Source organism: Seriola aureovittata, chromosome 2, assembly GCF_021018895.1.
Source record: "Seriola aureovittata isolate HTS-2021-v1 ecotype China chromosome 2, ASM2101889v1, whole genome shotgun sequence".
Taxonomy (NCBI): Eukaryota; Metazoa; Chordata; class Actinopteri; order Carangiformes; family Carangidae; genus Seriola; species Seriola aureovittata.
In genome coordinates, this window is record NC_079365.1 from 13,190,963 (window position 1) to 13,210,397 (window position 19,435).

The 19,435-nt window shown below is 37.8% G+C and overlaps 1 protein-coding gene across 2 annotated transcripts; it reads right to left on the reverse strand.

Annotated features, from left to right (window-relative positions):
* Positions 1-138: 138 nt before the first annotated feature.
* On the reverse strand, positions 139-19,420 carry LOC130176918 (natural resistance-associated macrophage protein 2-like). 2 transcript variants are annotated; one of them, XM_056388341.1, is made up of 17 exons: positions 19,278-19,420; positions 15,314-15,399; positions 13,527-13,663; positions 13,252-13,371; positions 12,822-12,941; positions 12,546-12,652; positions 12,382-12,452; positions 12,225-12,292; positions 11,953-12,108; positions 11,677-11,835; positions 11,435-11,521; positions 10,357-10,476; positions 10,047-10,196; positions 9,794-9,867; positions 8,839-8,992; positions 8,122-8,175; positions 139-3,455 (listed from the first exon to the last, which is right to left on the reverse strand). In XM_056388341.1, the coding sequence occupies exons 2-17, from the start codon at positions 15,345-15,347 to the stop codon at positions 3,378-3,380; spliced, it is 1,689 nt and encodes a 562-aa protein (XP_056244316.1). In that variant the 5' UTR covers positions 15,348-15,399; positions 19,278-19,420; the 3' UTR covers positions 139-3,377. The 2 variants fall into 2 exon arrangements, with proteins under 2 accessions (XP_056244316.1, XP_056244325.1); XM_056388350.1 differs by lacking the exons at positions 15,314-15,399; positions 19,278-19,420 and adding an exon at positions 14,683-15,035.
* Between the last annotated feature and the right edge of the window lie 15 nt (positions 19,421-19,435).

Consider the following 19,435-nt stretch of genomic DNA (forward strand, 5'->3'; position numbering starts at 1 on the left):
TTTTCATCCCTATCTGTTTATATGTCAGCAAGATTAAGCAAAAAGTATTTAACTGATTTGCACTGAACTTGGTGGAGGGATGGTGCATGGGCCATGGAAGAGCCCTGGCCCATGGCACAAAAGGCACAACATTTAAAGGTAATTTAACTTTTTTTATTCAACAAGAACAAAATATTCAAACATAAAACAGACCTGGAGACAAAAAAAATCAGAAAACCACCCTTTAATAAGCTCTCAAATCTGTATCATACTGTACAATTAAATCAAATCAGAAAAAAACATATTTAATCAATTTAAAATACAGTACAGTACCAGTTCCCTGTCTGGCCATGGGGCCAGAAAATGGTCTCTGAATAATGCCTACCTATTCCCAAATTCAGATAATATTCTTCATAATAATTTGATACTCTGATACATGATGCAGTAATCAATTAATATATGGAATCAATTAGGTCATTACAATGTTTTCATTGATTTCATTTAGATAGTACAGTCAGAAGTTCATATGATGTTTGCCTGATGTACACACTTCAACCAAATACATGTCTCCTGCGGGGAATATGTTTAGTGACTGTTGCAGTGTCCACCCAAAATCATTTACTAATTGCTGAGCATGGCTTCTCTGCTGTGATCCCATCAATGGTCCCCCAAAAAATTTAAATCAGTTTATCCTATAGCTTACAATGTCAACTTTTCTAACTTACACCTTGGCCCAATTTTTGTCATTAAGTGCTGGTACATTTGTTTAAAAAAAACAAACAAACAAAAAAAAAAATGCTTTTTGCAGGAGTGAAATTACTAAAATCTTCTTATGCACAAATATTAGTTTTTTATTTGGCATGACATGTCATTTCAGTTGCAAAGGTCAGAATAATTTTTTTTTTTTTTAATTTGTGGCAAAGTTGGAATTCAGTAGTGCACTTCCCATTGGAATGGATGTAGATTTTTTCAGAAAGAATGATGGCAAATGAAGAACTCATTGGCTAAGAGAAATATAATTCAAAAAATATATAATCTTTGAAAAAAATCCCAAAGAAGACAAACCTATACAGAGGTTGCTTATATTTTTGCATTTAAATGAGTATCACAGTATTATTTGCAGTGGGCAGGAGTTTCTGACTTATTATTTTTATTCTGACTGGAATATTAAATTATCATCTAGAGATGATAGAGATACAATAAATGAGGCACGGTGGTGAACACAGGAGGCACTGTGGTCGTCTGCACAGTAATTAGAAGACACACGTGCAGTCAAATACTTGGGGAAAATGAAAAGGTTTTGTTTATTAGCAGCCCTAAACAGCCCAATCCATCACACCTCTGAGGTGTTTCATGATGGATCCTGCTGGTGTTTGGTGTATTTATTTTATATAATTTCTTTCTTCTTGTCTAATATCCTCTCTGTACAGTTTTTACTCTTTTTATTTTCTGTAACACGGTTTCTGAAAGGTTCTCTGCGAATCCAGTTAAAGTTAAGTGCACAAGAAGATATGCAAGTATCATAGTGTAACAATTAGAGGCATTTGTCATATCAGCACTCTGCTGCCAAGCTCACACTTGTCTCCCACATTTGAAACAGTCAAACTTGCTCATGTTTTAGACGATTACAAACTCCTGTGACACTCCTGGTACACCAGAGTCTAGGAGCCCTGAGATACAGTGAGTATGGCCCCTGTTTCTACTCATGATACAACACCTCAGATCACTTCTCTTATTCACCATTAGCAGTTCCTCACCTGTTTGTAGTGCCAACTATGCTGTGCTATTGTGTGACAGATTGCACTATTGCACTCATCACACTTCTGCGCAAATTTGGCTTTATCAAAAAACAAACAAACAAAAAAAAAAGACTAGCTGCTACTTTAACTCCACAAAATGCTGACACAAATTAAATGAAATCATTTAAACTACATACAAGCCTAAGAAGCATTCATAAAAATGATAAACTACACATAAATAAACAAATCTTAAAACAAACTGACCTAAGCGTAGTTATAATATACCTGCCAGCAAAACAGTGGAAGAACAAACCATTCATAATCCTCTGGCAACTCTGAAAATGTATAAATGTATTGAATGGGAATGTATACATGTGATAAAAACATACACATGTATCATCATGTGGCTTAAAGTTTGTGTATGTTGTCACAGATTATTTTTTGACACTACTAACAGAGAAATAAGGAATTTCTTCCTACCCTCCACATAGTAGATTTAGTTAATTCTGACCAGTTTTTAAAAGGCTTGGGAATACAAACGTGTACATCCCCAAGACCAAAATGTATTTGAAAATATTTTGCATAACTGTAACACAAAGAGAGTGACATAAAACTGTCATTCTCTTACATTACAATAAAAACACAGTAAGCAGAGTGACTAATCACATATAAACACCTTGTACATTCTTGAAACGTTATGTTCATATTCAATATATTAATTATAACAATTTATTAGTCTAATATCAACATCTAGATAATTTAAAGATTGTATTTGAATATAAATTAGAATAAAGGGTAGCTGCTTGGTATGCTTGCCACCGAAGACAAAAACTTGAACATGCTGCAACTTTGGTGTTTGATTTTTCCATTTGTTTTCACTCTGTGGGGATGTGTGCCGACGGAAAAAAATCTTTGTATTTTTTGTCATGTCAGGTGAACCAGAAAGAAATAGAAGGTTAAAAAAATCAAATGAAAAACAGGCAAGTCTAACGTGCAGCCTGGCGCATCTTCAGTGCTACACAGACTGAAAACAACCAATTGTGTCTCTGAACTTATGACTCTGGCAATTTCCTGTTTTGGAGTAGTCACTTTATTTTTGAGTGATTTCTGATTGGAAAGTGATTTTTTCATCACAGCAGTATCAGCTTGGCAACTATCGCCGTCCTTTCCTTTACTGAGGCTATGGGGTTACTGACCTGTTGCGGTTCAGTCATTTAAGACGAGTGATTTGCAGAGGCCAACGGGCACAAAAGTCATTTTATGGACATTGAGGTGAGATTGATTTATCAAAAAATGTGATTTAGGTTACTGCGTCACAGTCACCACTTTTTTTTTCTTTTTCTTTTTTTTTTTTTTTAGAAATGTCTCATTTTTGAGTCCAGACATCTAACCATTATTTGCATAAACATTATTTGTCAAGAGACCTGCAGCATGTTGTTAGCTGAGACTGCTGAGACATTTGTGATAGAAAACATCCATCACTGAATTGAGCAGGATTAGAAGTCTGTGCGTTGCTACAAGGACACTTTAAAATGTGTTAGGCACACGAGAGGTGAAGGCGAACTCGTACTGACCAAGCTTCAGTGGTCCCACGCTTCAGTCAGGTAATCTATCAGTGTCCCTCAGTCACCGCAGTTCAACATCCACTCACGTGTCGTCCTATCTCTCAACCACAGAATCAGTGTCCATGTCGTTCAGTAGGTAAATGTCCGTGTGACGTGACAATCCCATCTGCATCTGAAAGAGACAGAAAAGAGGAGATGGAGTCGTTATGAGTGAGGAGGCTGTAATTTTATAATTCATGAGGACAACCTGAATTATAGAAGAAACACATTTGATTTTGCCATGATTTGTTTGGCTCCCAACTGATTCTCGGGCTTTTATGAATGAATCAAGTTGCAAACTGTCATTTAAGAAAATAATTAAGAAAAATACTCAGCTTGCAAATTTTCATAATGTAAAAAACCCCACAGAACTACCTGCTAAGTACACACATTGTGCTTATTATAACCTGTGAAAAAGTCTGCGTTTCTGCAGCTCATTTTAAACTAACTCTACATTTGGCTTTGTTCTTTTTTTTCAGAGAAGAGGAAGAGAACATAAAAGTAGAGACTGTCAGGTGTTAGTAGTTTACTGAACTGTTACACAGATATATTAATAAGAGAAAAGATATCAATCAATGCAGTGTTTTGATCAGAGGTCAATAAGGTCCAATCACTTCAAAATTTGAATTTGATTTTTTATTATTATAAATTGACTAAGGGTGCTCACCTTGGGTCAAAGTGCTACTTTCCGAATTCAACTTTCCTCATTTAAACCTGGAAAAGAGCGTTTGTCCTACATACAATGGAATGGTCTACCATCTACCCTGATTAATTTAAGGTGGAAATATGAAATCTACAGGTGAAATATGTGTATGTAGTTTGATCTTTTAATCAGTGTGTAGAAAACCCTTTAAAAAACAAATCATGTTTTATATTTTACATTATTCTCACAGGCCACTTTAATAGCTAATGATGATATTACACTGTAAATTAAAGCTACTCTGTATTGTAGTTAGAAGGTTGTACAGCAAGTTATCCTGTTTACTACATTATTCACTGCAACATCTTGTCAAGAAAGTACCACAATTCAAGAATCATTAGTGTTTGGTTTGTTATGATGAGAAAACCCCATAATTTGTTTTTTTTCATTAAACATAGAACTAAAAACACAAAGATCATGAGTCCTTCAGACATTCAGACAGAAGACGCCAACAAATGTCCATGTATCCATTATTTCCCATTTATTTTGGACACATGGTGGTTTTTCATCCAGTAGCAAAGGACAGACACTTGTTCATTCAATCCCAAAGAGCAGAAATGAGTGATAACTTCAGAAGACACAGTCTAGTAATGTGTTACTTCAGTGCACAGTGCGACACTGAAGTTTTCTCTGTAACAGTTTAAATGTGCATTTTCCAAGAGGTTTTTTTTGTCAGAGAGGTATTCACATGACACTGTATGGATTGATCAACCCACAACAGCCTAAAAAAGGTCAAGTTACATTTCAACCAGCTCTATGTAAACCTATGAGATACTTTATGAAAACCTTTGAGAGCTCTGAACCAGTGGCCTGCAGCTGTACCTGGGTCGGCCACACTTAAGAGAACATTTGATAGCACAATAACTGAGACCTTTATTATTATTACTGGGGCAAGACAAATGGCTCACAGTCCACTCTCAGCTAGCTGGGCTTCATTAACCATATATGTTGAACATATATATTTATCCTGTTACTGTATGAACTGCTCCACAGTTCAATACTAATGCCCTTATTGGTTAATATATAGATCTTACTTGGATATTGCTCAGTTAGGTGCTTGAGTAAAGTATATACCATCTCATTTTCAGTTTATTGAGTTTGCCTTCACTGGTTTTTCTTAATTTCTTTAAGAAATTGGAAAAATCAGGCCATAACATTGATAAAAAGTAGATTTTTTTTTTTTTTTTTTCTTTTCCACATGCTCAGCCAGAGAAGCTGAACGTACAGTGTTGATAGCAGGCCGGCACTAAATCAACCCCATTAAATACTGAAGCCATGTCAGTTTGGTAAAAGAGGCTGTCCAGTGTTTCTAAGTGAAAATGATTTATGATGTGAGCTTGATCACCACCTCCCTGTCTTTGTTCAAGATTTGAACATGTTAGTTACGGGAACAACATAGAGACATAATTTCCACATCAAACTGCTGCTGCCAACTCCTCCTGTGTTCAGCCACGTTAGACTGATAACAGGCCGTGTGAGGGCAGAACAGGTGTTGACTTTAGTCTCAGATGTGAGCTACTGAGTATGGTGTCTGACAGCCAATATCAAAATATAATTATAAATAATCAATTTTTCCTAAGAACAGCTTTAATTCTCTTTGCACTGGTTTACTAAATATGCCTATTATTTTGAGAAAAACAAGTAAAGTTTTAAACTTCATGAGGAGACTTGTGTTGAAAACTATTGTAAATATTAACAGTAGTTTTAAATTTAATTTAAACTAACAATGTTGATGCGGGAGAATAATCAAGGCAAGAATTCCCAAATGTTGCCAGACCCTTGCCATCATGTGACTACTGTAAACTGATTATAGTCAGAGCCAATGACGAAAAGAAAAAAAAACAAAACACACCATTATAGTAAATGAGAAGGTGTTAAATAACTTACATTGGACACAGATGCAGTGCACCATCTGACCTGAAAGAATTTTATTGTGAGCTGTAGTATTTTTAGACTTTCATTCACAAAATGACTACTTCTGAGGGCCCTCGAAGCCAGACTTGTGATTATGGGTTATAGAAATAACCATGGCTTTCTTTGAACTGGTTTTGACTTCTTCTTCTTTGTCATGATAATTAGAGGAATTATGACTATAGCAAACATAAAAGCTAGTTTTGTCTTTGCACAGCAGTATAAATATGTTGCAGTGACTTCCCCTCAGGAAGTCTAACCAAAGACAAACGATGCTTAAAAAATGTTGCAAAGAGAGTTATTTTGGAACAAAAGAACAAAATAAAAATGTTTTAAAGAGATATATATATATATATATATATATATATATATATTTGTATATCCAACACTCTCTGGCGCCTGCACTGTTAAAAACATATTTTGATGCTCAATTTCCTTCATATTGAATTTCAATTCACTGATAAGCTCACGTGCGCTGACTCATCCCAGCTGCTGGTATCCTTATTATTTAGGCACTAAAAGAGGCTCTGAGGAGGGGGCTGCAATCATATAAAGCTACACTTATTTCAATGGAGCAGTTAAGTTCAGGCTGCATACCTCAGTCGCAGACTTGGTTGTATCCACTACATGTCCACTCTGGACTTGTGCAAAACAAAGAGACAACTGGGGCTCCACACAAGGAAGGGACAAATGAGGTATATGCAATACTTCTGCATGATACTGAAACTTGTCATTTAAGCTGTTTTGACATGTTTGACAGGAATCAGCTCACAACATTAAAACCCCAAAACCAAAAGGTTTTTTTTCACACAATAAGGGCTGGATATCATTTGGAGATTTTTAGTACACAGAATTAGATTAAGAAAACTTCCTGTACGTATCATGTAACAATTATGTCGTTTCAGAAATAGAATCAAACTGCTATAGAGAGCCTGAGAGATGACGAGATGATAGTAGATAGTAGAGTATATAGTAGAGTATAGTATGTTGAGGTAGACTGAGTGGAAATTGCAGCACAGTGAGCAGCTCCTCCAACACCAGGACATTGGCAGGTTGACAATAACAAGGTGAGGGGGCTCACGGAGAGCAAAGTACTTGATGCGGCTGATATTGTCACAGGGAACATGGCAATGAATCTGGAAAATATAATCACTTCAAGTAGATAGTTAGGTCAGCTCTTACTTAATGGAAACAGTGCTAAAAATAAGTGTGGAAAACAAAGTGGCTTCACCAGCCATGCTGATTCTGGTCTTCATGACCATATAACACTATAACCTCAGCAGCAAATGTGGAGTCTTTCATACAGTGTGTATGATATGTTGCATGTCTAATCAATTTTTTTTATTAAAAATATATTTATAGTTGAAAATTATTATTGCAATTGTGGTAATTCTAAAATTTTGATCCTAAATAAAAATGTATTTTATTAGGGCTATTCACATCCTCTGTGCTGCTCTGGTCTTCCCACAGACATCAAGCTTGTTTAAAGAATTTGCAGCTGTAAGGCCCCAAACACTGTGGCTACTAGTGTAGTTTATAGAAACCAGCACCTTTTCATGTTAGCTTAAATCACTGGAACTTTTGTGTAAAACCTTTAACTTCTAACTGATTTCCTTCATCATCCTGCTCATGACGACCAAAGTAGGTGAAAACAGGAAGACTGCTGGGAATGTCTCCCAGTATGGAAACGCATGCTGAGCTGCTATTCCTAAAGTGTAGATGACATTTTTATAAAAAGTCTGAAAATACTGACAATTAGGTGAATTATCGAGTCGTATGCTGTATAAATCACTCATGTCATGGTGTGTAGCTTTATAACCAAAGGTAAATACTGTCTTGGAGGATTGTAACAATTATTCATTTGTCAAATGATGTACGTATATTTCCTTAGGGGTTGGCTCAACCATCAAACATTGGTATCTTATACACTGTGCTGGTGTAGTATGTTTGATTGATTACCTAAAAAGCACCAAATATTGATACCCAGCCCTACACAAAAAAAACAAACACACGTGACATTAGCAGAAAATGTGCTTTCAAGATCCTATCTGATCTTGACAAGTCCTGGTTGTGTACAATGCTCAGAGTCTCCGAGAGGAAAGAGGAATGCTGGTGGTTACTGTCCTGTTCAGCTCTAGGAGTCGTACTCTGACTGTTCCTCTATCAACACAGCAGGTCGCTTTCTTACCCTGCTGCCAAAGTCCAGGCAGGAAACCCCCAAGGCAATCAGACAGTGCCATGCCTGCAGACGACGAGAAAGGAGAGAGAAGAGAAGACAGGTTTTACACACACACTCTTATGCACTTTCACTTAAAGAATAGTGGGACACTTACTTAAACATTTAGTAAGACAAATAATATTTGCTTTTAAATACAGAAAATATATCAAGTAATCACAATTAATAAAATATGTTTCTCATCACTGTAGCTTTTTATAATTTTATTTGTTATACTGTACATCGATCAATTCTGCTACAAAACCGCATTTTCACTTTTCATGTTGGATCCTTGGATCTTCGTTAAGTGTGAAGTTTAAACATACTGAGGAGAGTTGCGGGGCTCGGTACTCAGTTGATTGTGATGTACTTCTGCTTTTGCACACTTGTCACTGTGCAACGTGTGTTCCCACAATTCAATTCAACTATGAAGTTTAGGCATGTATACAGACAATGAAAAACAGGCCTACAAGTAAAACTCTGGTAAATAAGGCACAAAGCAAAATTGGTAGACAGCACTAACTTGGATAGTGTATTATAACCACATTTTTGTGAAAGACTGAGCCAGTTAGTTAAATAAAGTGGATTAAAATTGGGCAAACAAGTTTATACTTTGTCAGAGAAACATCACATATCTAAAGCCAAAAGGTGACTGAGAAGTGAATGTAAGGCTGCAGTAATCTAACTCACCAGGTAGCCTACAAAGCACAGATAGGCTACGGAGAGGAGAGCAGCGAGGACGTAGAGCAGCACACTGTTCAGCGCCGTCACATAAACCACCACAAAGTACATGTTGATTGCACAAACCACCAGGATGACGATGCCTCCGGAAATCTTCCAAAACCTAAAAAAAAAAAAACAAACAGGCAGGCAGTTTATTCAACCATTGAGAAATAATGAGATGAACACAGAAAATAGTCCGTGTTCTCGCAACTGCGATGATGTCCTGTGATGATGTGCCCAGATTTATCAAACAAACCTCAAATGCCCGTAACTAGTTTTGTTGCATCACAGTCCTTCTTGTGACTCTACTGAGTAAATCCCTAGTTTGCGTAATACAGCTTTGGCCTGTCTATAAACAAAGTGACTGCCTTGGGTTATTTTTCATAAATAGTGTCCAATTAAATTATCTGTCTCTATCTGTAAAGTTCTTGGTTAAATAACACACTCATCTGGAACAGTCACTCAGATGACCCCGAGCAGACAAGTTGCATTTGAATAGTGAATGAATGACTAAACCTCAACCAAAACAAATTCTGGTGAAGTTGACCTGACTTTGATCCTAAAACAAATCGAGTCAGGAGTCTGTCTCTGTTAGTTTTGAATTTGGCTAATAAGAACAAAAGACTGTCCCATGGTGGACTTGGTTTTGGGTTTTCTCAGCACTGCCTATCATCTTTTTGTTTGACATGCACTAGATATTTATGCGTAACATGTTTTATATGGTCAGATAAACTGCTGACAGACAAAAACGAAGTGAAAGCCTAACTGATGAAGGTGATTGCTCTGTCAGTGATCAATATAATACAGTACATGTAGCTCAAGGCATACAACTAATAAATACAGCGTGTACTGAGAAAGTCAATTATTACACATTTCTACAGAGAGAAGAAAAATTAATGATTAAAGAATGTATTTCACTCACAATCCGTTTGCAAAGTCATTCATAATGGATGTCAGACTGGTGAAGGTCAGAATTGGGATCAAAGCAAATGGAAGCTGTTGGATGTAAAGAAAAGTCACACTGAATATTTTACAGGATTATATACCACACAAAAGGAACAATAAAAGGAGGATAAGTGTCAAAAACCGGGTTGGAGATTGTGTAAGAGTAAACTAATGTTAAAGAACTTTTTACAAAATTGATTTTGAGAGTTTTCCTGTTGACTGGATCTGACCTGCATGCTTTGAAGCACATTCAGGAAGTCGTTCATGCCTGTCAGATGCTGAACGTCCTGGAAAATGGCTACCAGCAGAGTAGGTGTGATGGCGATGGAGCGGGTCAGCAGTACCCGTGCAAAACGAGACCACCGGAGGTTCAGGAAACCCTTGGTGATTAGGAAAGCATAGCAAAGGATGAGTGTACACGATTAGATAGTGTACATCTTTGGGGGTTTTTTACCCATTTATATCTGCTGCGACACGCTTGACTATAAAATAAAAAGCAATAAAGCAACTGCTACATTTCCTCCCAACAGATATTCTTACCTCCATGACAAACTGCCCGGAGTAGGTGCCTGTCATGGTGGAGCTCTGTCCAGCTGCCAGGATCCCTATGGCCCAGATGTAGAGAGCTGCAGGGCCAAAGAAACAGCCCAGGACCACTCCCTGAACAAATAGATGAGCCGAGAATGAACTATCTAATTATCCATCCAACTACTGTAGCAGCACAGACAGAGAGATGGTCATTCAATTATGTAGGGCTGGTGATAATTAACTAAGATTATTAACAAAGAGATGGAGGGAGTACAAACATTCAGAATGATATGATGAATTTAACTAAGTTGTTTTTACTCATATTTGAGCCACACACACACACACACACACACACACACACACACACAACACACACACACACACACACACACACACACACAGGTGATTCCAATTGTTCTTCCTGATTAAACTGTTCAGTTTTGTTGCATCTTTTACTACAACTCTACAGTATGTGTAAAAATGTTTTCCCACAGATGTAATACTTTTTTGAAAGTTTGTTTTGCAAGATCTTTCTGGAGCTTTCTCATCACCATCTACAACTCATTTTGATTTTTTGCAGATAAGAGCAGCTCCTGTATTTCCTTTCTGCATTGCTTCCATTTGTACATCAACAACACACAGAAACATCAGGCTTTTTAGTCTATTTAATTCTGTCACAACATAAGACAGACTCAAAACCTGCATGAAACTGTGACACAGACATGCAGCCTACAGAACCTAAGCAGCCTAACCTAACCACCGAACCAGCCTGCCGTACCGCCCAACCTTGATGCCTTTAATAAATCAGAACCAGTGACAACACCCGTGCTGAAGTGCGGGGCCCTAAAATAGAAATGGCCATTGTCTTCATCGGCAATGAATGACCATGTGCTGGTCACAAGATGAGAAGATTTCTGCTGCTTCTTCTTCTCCCTCTTATTATTATTATTTTTTTCTTAGTATTTGATGTGATTAATTCTAATAGCTGAAGAACAGTTCCTAAATCTGAATTAATAATAATGCACACCATCTACCTAGTCCTTAAATCCCAGTGGGGATTTAATGTTGTAGTTTTGATGCACAGACGTACCCCTTTATAGATGTCCACCTCCAGTGTGCCGTTGTTGAGAGGGAAGAGATCTGTGTGTGGACTGCCAGTTGCATTGCAAACTGCATTCTGCAGCCAGGACAAAACACATACAATAAGCAACAATTTGATATGCACTGCGTGCAAACAGCACTCACAAAACAATTACTTCACTGTATTTCAGAATGACCAACAGAAGCTTCAGTGATACTAAGTAAGAAGAAAAGATTTCAAAGTATACCCACCACATCCATATTGGTTTTATTGTAGAAGGCCTGAGCAAAGACCGCCACGACAAAGACATTGATGAGAAAAGAGACGAAGAGAGCGATAGTAGACTCAATGAAGTAGTATTTGTTGGCTTCTTTTACTTCCTTCTTATTTCTGCGATCGACTTCCCGAGACTGGAACATGAGGGAGTAAACAGAAAAACACTCAACACACAAATGTGCTCTAATTTTGACCTGTTGACTCCTTTAGGCTTGAGTCTTGTTAATCTGCAGGTGACGACAGTTATGTACCTTGACCAGCGCTGAGTGCAGGTAGATGTTGTGGGGCATGATGACAGCGCCTACGATTCCCACTGCCTGCTCCAGCTGCACAGGCCCACAGTCGGCACAGTAGGGTACAAACATCCCCTTCAGCAGCTCCCCTTGGTCTGGCTTTACCAGCACATACTAAAGACAGGCGACAATGAGTCAAACATGTCAGCGTGCTATGAATGTCTCTGTAAAAACCGTGAGACATGTCAAACAAAATCTTAAAATATGTTTTAAACCTAAAGGAACCTTACCTCGTAACCAAAGCTAATTGCCATTACAGTGATGAGGAAGCCAAAGAAAGCTTCAAGTTTCCTCAGGCCTGCAAAGAGATACAAACTTTATCAACACAGCTTTTCGAGGAACGACTGGTAGTTAGTGGTTGTATATCTATAGAAGAGAACCGCATACCATATTTGTCTAGAAAGAGGAACACGAATGTGTCTGTTATGGTGATGAGGACTCCTCCCCACAGTGGGATCCTGGAGGAGAAACAGTCAGTATTTATCACCGTTACAGAAAACCACTAAATATGTTTGCAAACACCATCTATGGATGAGCAATTAAGATGTTACCTTCCCACAGAGAGGAGGTTGAGAGCTATGGCACAGCCGATGACCTCCTGCATGTCTGAGCCAATAATTGCAAGTTCAACCATAAACCAAAGGATTATCCGAGGAACCTGAGCAAGAAAATTTATTAATATATTATTAATCTGAGTTTTGCAATATCTAAAAAACAAAAATAGAGCACTCATATTGACAAATACAAATACACCCCTAGCTAAAAAAAAGTTATTGTACAACAAGAAAGAGGAAGTTAAATGTGTAATGAGAGACGGGAATGCTCACGGCGGGATACTGGCGGTTGCAGACTTCAGCCAGGTGCATCCCTGTGACGACCCCGAGGCGTGCAGCTAACCTCTGCAACAGCAGCCCAATGATGGTGGCTAAGAGGAGCACCCATAGGAGCTGAGGAAGAATGACAAAATCAGCACAAATTGCTTCAACTTTGTATGAGGAGTTTTATTTGGGCAGACCGCCAAATAACAGCCTGTGTAAAGTCTTGTTCATTTCGTATATTACGACAGAAGACTGGTATTTCTTTTTCAGAAAACAATGCTGGTGCTGTTGAGCACTAACACTGATAATGATGGTATTGATGCTTTGTTGAGTATAAAAACAAGAGACAGAAAAAAATATGAAAACCATTTGTCTTCAAAGTAAAATAACTTTCATAAAAAGGGGGAGCCGTGGCAGCAGTCATGTTTGTATATGTCACCTTAAAGCCGGCTTTAGCTCCAGACTGCAGGTCGGACTCGATGTTCCCTGGATCCAAGTAAGCAATGCTCATCAAAAACCCTGGTCCAGTGAAGGCCCAGAGTTTTCGGAAACTGAATATCTGGAAAGAAACCACTGTTGTAATTTCAATAATATTAACATATCTTATAGATTAAATTAAAATATTTTTGCTGTCTAATATCTAACAAATTCTGATTAATTGCCCAACAAGAGCACTTTGCTGCTTATAAAACATCAAACAGTTGCCGTCAGTACCTGGTTGCCACCTTCAGGAATGGGCACCTTGTCCTCAAAGTACGTGGAGAACGGTTCTTCCTGGATCTCAGGTGAGGCAGGAGGAGAGATGGAGCTGTACTGGTTTGTCTGTACTCCATTCTCCTGCGGGGAGTCCTCTAACAAAACCACAGAAGAAGAAAAAGGGGTTAGTTCGTGATAAGATAAAATACATACGAAAGATGCATCTTTCCACCAGCTGTTTCCACATGTTTCCATGCTTTATATCTACCAAACCCGTGTCAGTAACTCTGCTGCTATTTTTAAAACCTGGAGCTCATTCTTGTAGTTTTGAACTTCATTGTCATGGGACTTCCCACAATAGCTTATTTGCAGAGATTTGGAGATGTTGCCTAATCACTGTGTAGTCTTACCTGTCACCTGCAATGTATTGACACCTCGATGAGCAAACCCGGAAAAACCCAGATGCAAAATACATAATTGGCTTCATGAAATACTGAGATCATCTAATTAATAAAGATTCATTTCGAGAGATTCTGTGTGTGGAGAGACTTGAACCGTTGCAAATATTGTTGGTTTTCAAAACCAAACTAAGTCTAACTGATTTTAATAAATTCATATACGGTAGTTAAACGCAAACACTTCTTAACACTGCATAATATCATTCTCCAAAATGTTTAATCCACAATATTTAAGAGACTTCTGAGGTCCAGGAGCTTTATTAAAGAAGCTGCATGCACTTCAAGATTAAGCAGTTTGTGCCAGTGTAATGGATAGAGTCTAGTCATTACACTGGCACAAACTGAGATCTTTTTTTTTTCACCGTCTAGTCACTAGACAGTGAAAAAAAAAAAAAATCTCAGCACTGATAATCTTAAATCACTTTCATACAATCTCAATTTCAACTGCTACATAAGTGATTTAGTGTAAGACTTTAATTTACATGTATGTAGTTGGTCAATAATAACATGTAACTAGAACCACATTATTAAAATCTTGAACCCGTTGACTGAGAACACAATGACGGGATTACGTTCAAAAGATCAGTGAATATAAACACAAACTAAAACCTAACATAAAAGCAATTCTATGATCTGTAATTACTGTTTAACATTTATGACAAATATATAACTACAATTCCTTTCATTTTAACCTGTATAAGTTGCGTACTACTCACTGAGGTTGGACTTTTCATTCTTTCCTCCCTTCATCTCCAACTCACTGCTGGTCCCAAAGTCCACTGTTCCCTCACAATGTCTCTGCTTTTATATGACCCAGTCTTTTTTTTTTTTTTCATTAGATGTCACAATGACCTTCTGACATCATGTTTCTAAAAGTGACCCGCCAAGAGAGAGAAGTAAAGACAGTGCTTTGGATTGTCAACAAAACTGCCCATGGCATAAATAATAGTGTGACCTGCCCTTTCCCCCTTCAATGAATCACGCAGCATCACGCAAGCAGCAGTTAAGTTCATAGAAGAAACTAAGAGAATTAACAGCATTCAGACTCTTAAATAACTCCAACAAAATGATTAAACCAAACATATTCCAGCATTAGAAATAAAGAAAATATATATTTCTTTTTGTAGATAGTTAGCGAGAGTATGAGTTTCCAAAAGTTAAACTGTGGTGCTGCAAGTTAAAATGTATTGTTGTGAAATATTGTTTTAACCACTCCTGTCAGCATGCACACTGGCACTGATCATATACCGCAGCCTTAACCAAACGCCCGGGGAGTTTAATGTTGGAGAACATAGCAGGGTGTGTTTATACGGCGATGGTCATGTGTCTGTTTTCTTAAGCAGTTACCTTCGAGGAGGTCTCCGTCTTGCACGGCCTTCATCAGGGCTGGCTGAGGGATCCCTGGGATATTTGAGGGATGGATATCAGCCTCCCTGCAAAAAGACAACAGCAGTTACATAACCTAGCAACCTACAAACCCATGACTGTTGAGGGTGAAACGGTAAATGTCATGCTGCATTAGTGATGCTTTGGTCTCTAAAATTAACTTTCAGTACGTTGCCAAACAAACTAATTTCAGGTTTTCTCACACATAAGAATGAGTAACATCAACGTGAGACATGACTGTGCAACATTTTGTTCCCCCTTTATTAAAAAAAACAAAAACATTAAAAATCACAAGTCATAAAAATGACTAGGCAACTTTAACAGTGTGCGAAAGGACACTACATTGTTGAAAACTTTTAATAGGAAACGAGTTGACCATTGGCGTTGCAGTTTCACTTCCACCACATCCATCCTTCCTCTAATCTTCGGCTCACAACCGTGTAAAACTGGTGCTCTCTGACAAGGAGTGGAGGCTGCTCTGAAACCACATGACGCCTCTGGTCATATGAGGCAAAAGTCAGGCTGAGACAGCAGACTGGGCAGCGTTCCCAGACAGTCAAGGTTTCCATCAGAGTGCAACTTCCTCTGGCTGAACATGTGAGTAATTACCATCATCAAAGTGACAGGTTCTTTGGCACTTTCCGCAGTAGCACCAATGAATTTAAAAATATTACAATTTGAGTAATATATTAGTTGCCAGCAAAATGTGTGTAGTGTCTAATACAAATGCCCCAGAAATATCATGTTAAATTGAATCAACCTTTCCACAGGTCATGAAGTTTACTGCTCTGGAGAATAACTGGCCCTTTCTGATAAGACTACCAAAAAAAGGAACTTACTTGTTCTTTCTCTCCTAAGGGCTGTTTAAACACTCTGTTTACACACATTTATCCTCCAATTTTGCACCTTCTTAAAAATAAATAAATAAATAAATAAATCAAATCAAATCAAATGATTACTCAAAAATAAAAAGACATGAAAAAAATCGTGAAATAATGCTAAAAATTAATTTTACAAATGGGCCAGATTTAACAGTAAATTTTGAGCATGGGCCTTATGAAATTACAGGATCTGGCCGCTGACAGTTACTCATTACTGCGGCTGCGGGACGTTTCAATTTTCTGCTTCTCTTGAGACACTGGCCCATTTGTCATGTGTCCTCATGTGGGCACAGTGAGCAGCAAGACTACATAAAGACTACAAAACGAGGTTTGAAATGATTTCTGACACCACCACATGTGTCAGGTCACCATAGAAGAGATGATCAATAACAAACCATTTATAATCATAAACCAGTACAAATTATCCAGATAGTTTTAATACAATTGACATTTTTGCAGCCACACATGACGATGGAGAGCAGTTCAGGTGCATCGCTTTGCTCCAGTCATTTTTCTCAAACTAAAACAAGTCCAAGCAATTCTCCTAAATCTCTCAACGACCACCCAGCATGTTCTCATACAGAACCATGAAGGTTTACGTCTCCCTTGTATAATCTCACTAACCAGGCATGAAAGAATAACATCCTTTCGGGGGACAGTGGCTGTGATCTTACATTGATGTTTCTGATCATAAGTCATGTAAGACACATGTCTAATCATGTTTCTGAGTATGTTTACTGACAAAAATCTGTCTAGATTTCAGTGTGCAGGTATTAACTTTGTTTTTCATCTGACTTCCTCTGTCCCAGCATCTGATTGGAGCTATAGATGTACATACTTTATCTTTTCTTTTTCCCGCACAAAACAGACACAGCAATTTGAAGTAGCTCCTGTTTTTGATCAACTTACAGTAGCTTTACTTTTAGTTTCTTACTGGGCTCAATGTGACCTGGACTCCAGTCCTTGGTTGTGTAACTATCTTTTAATGTGTCAGCACTAATCTTGTCAAATTCCATAGGCAACCACGTGTATGTGGTGATAAAGAGTTAGACTCTGACAAAGTCTTGCAGTAGCAATGAATTTCATCAAATTGAATCCATATAATATTCTAATAACAGCACCAATACGACGTTCATTAGAAAACATCAGTTTATGTATTCAACCACATGATTTGTTTTGATTTTATGAATGTTTGAAAAGCTGGACTGGTCAATGTTGTGGATCTAAATTTGAAAATGGTAAGCCTAATAAAAACATTAGTCATCCATTCACCTTGCCCCAATGAACCCCATCGGGGCCTAATCAGCACAGAACAGATTTTACAATCACAACTGTACATCTATGACAACTCCCAAACTGACTAATGGTGTCTAATGTTACACCCTTACAGGCTCTTATACTCCATGAAAGAAAAGAATCTCAACACAGTGATGGCAAACATAAAAGAAAACTGTTTTTGAAATGTTAAGCATGAACCAAGGTGTTTCTAGTCCTAATGTTACTCAGCTGCAATTTCTAATGTAACATTTGACTTGCAGAACAAGTCATTCTCACTATTTTCACGAGGACTCAGGAGCGGCAAGAAATATCAAAAATTTCATGTCCAGGACCAACACAGCTCTGTTCAACACAACGGACAATCAGCTGCTATGAAAGTTAAACAATGAGTTGTCTCTGATGCTGTCTATCCAGGAAACTCCATGTTTGAGAACTTGGCACTCGCAAAAACTGGCTAATCAAGAACATGCCCACATGTCACTCACAGCATTGCTAACTGAACTATTAATGTTAATAATTCACATATAGGCAGATTCAAGGTATTTGAGAGGTGGTTGCAAATAAATGTGTATTACATAATTTGGCATGTACATAAGTTACATTACATTTTGCAACAAACACGACTGTGAAAAAAGATTTCTCTTGCTTAACATTTACTGTATTCATTACTCGCCATAGGTAGTGAGTAGATTTCAGCAACTAACACCTTATACTCCACTGACAAATGTACACAGGAGAAGATTTGGTTTATGTAGGCTTTGACAGTCAGCTATCCTTCTCCTGCAGAGTGAGTTTCCAACACAGTACCACTTACTTTCAAGGTGCATGAAGTAAGAAAAGCTCAAAACTCCAGCAACACTTGCAGACAACATATTGTCCTTAATACTGCAATTACACCTTGTTATGACGACTAACAATTATTTTTATTAGTGATTAATTTGCTGATTGTTTTCTCAATTAATTGGTTAGTCTATGAATTGTTTAAAAACAATGCAAAGCGTATAGATATTCAATTTACTATCATACATGACAAAGAAAAACAGTAAATCGTCACATTTTAGCTTTTAAAAATTATTAAAACAATCAAACTTTTTAAAAAAAATTACTCTTGAGGATGCTTTTCCTTCTTCAAGTACTTTACAAGTTGGTGACATTACTCCAGAGACCCCCATTCTGCTTGTGAACTATGATAATGAGATGCTCTTAGCAAGGAAGAATATTACCATAGCAACTGCTCTGACAATAAGTACGCCTATCCTACCAGCAGCTGAGAAAGCCAACATTTCTCAAGATCTAGCACATTACAGTAAAGGTGTCACCTAAGGACTTCAGGACGATGATCTGATTTACAGCTTTGACATCTGAATTAACATCTCAATTACTGTGCAACACACTAATTACAGCTCATCCTTGTAATGCTGAAATCGTGTAAATGAAGTTTACAAACTCCCAGAGTAAGTAGTGAGTAGTAGTAAGGCTGTAATCACAACTTAAACCAGAAACCAACGCTTGACCTCTCGACATGGTAACTTGTCCAGTGGCTACAGCTGAAAACAATCAAAGCCTACGCGCTCATTGCCGGTGTAAGTTAGATGTGTATTACCCAGAGCAGCCTTGAACAACACCTTCAAATCCTGTCGATAATGAAAACATTTGTGCGCCAACATCAACATTGTCAGTGCACTGTTACTATTACAAGCTAACGAGTTTCCATGATGTGTTAGCTATCAGGTCGGATCTGCCATCGAGTAAGAAAACGTCCTTACCTTGGTATACGGTATGAGAAGTTAAAATAACAGCCTGTGTTTTCTCGATTAAAGCCGCTTTTAAACTGAAACCATGTGTATAAATGTGTTAGCTAAGTAGCATGTTAACGAGCTAAATTCTGGCAAAGTCGTATCTGCATGTTCAGGATGCACTGCGC

Coding starts and splice junctions, on each gene's coding strand:
- LOC130176918 (XM_056388341.1), bottom strand. CDS start 15,347: ATGAAGGCCGTGCAAGACGGAGACCTCCTCGAAG. Junction 12,293..12,381: donor CCTCTTTCTAGACAAATATG/GTATGCGGTTCT, acceptor ATCTCTTTGCAG/GCCTGAGGAAACTTGAAGCT. Junction 8,993..9,793: donor AATGACTTTGCAAACGGATT/GTGAGTGAAATA, acceptor TTTTTTTTTTAG/GTTTTGGAAGATTTCCGGAG.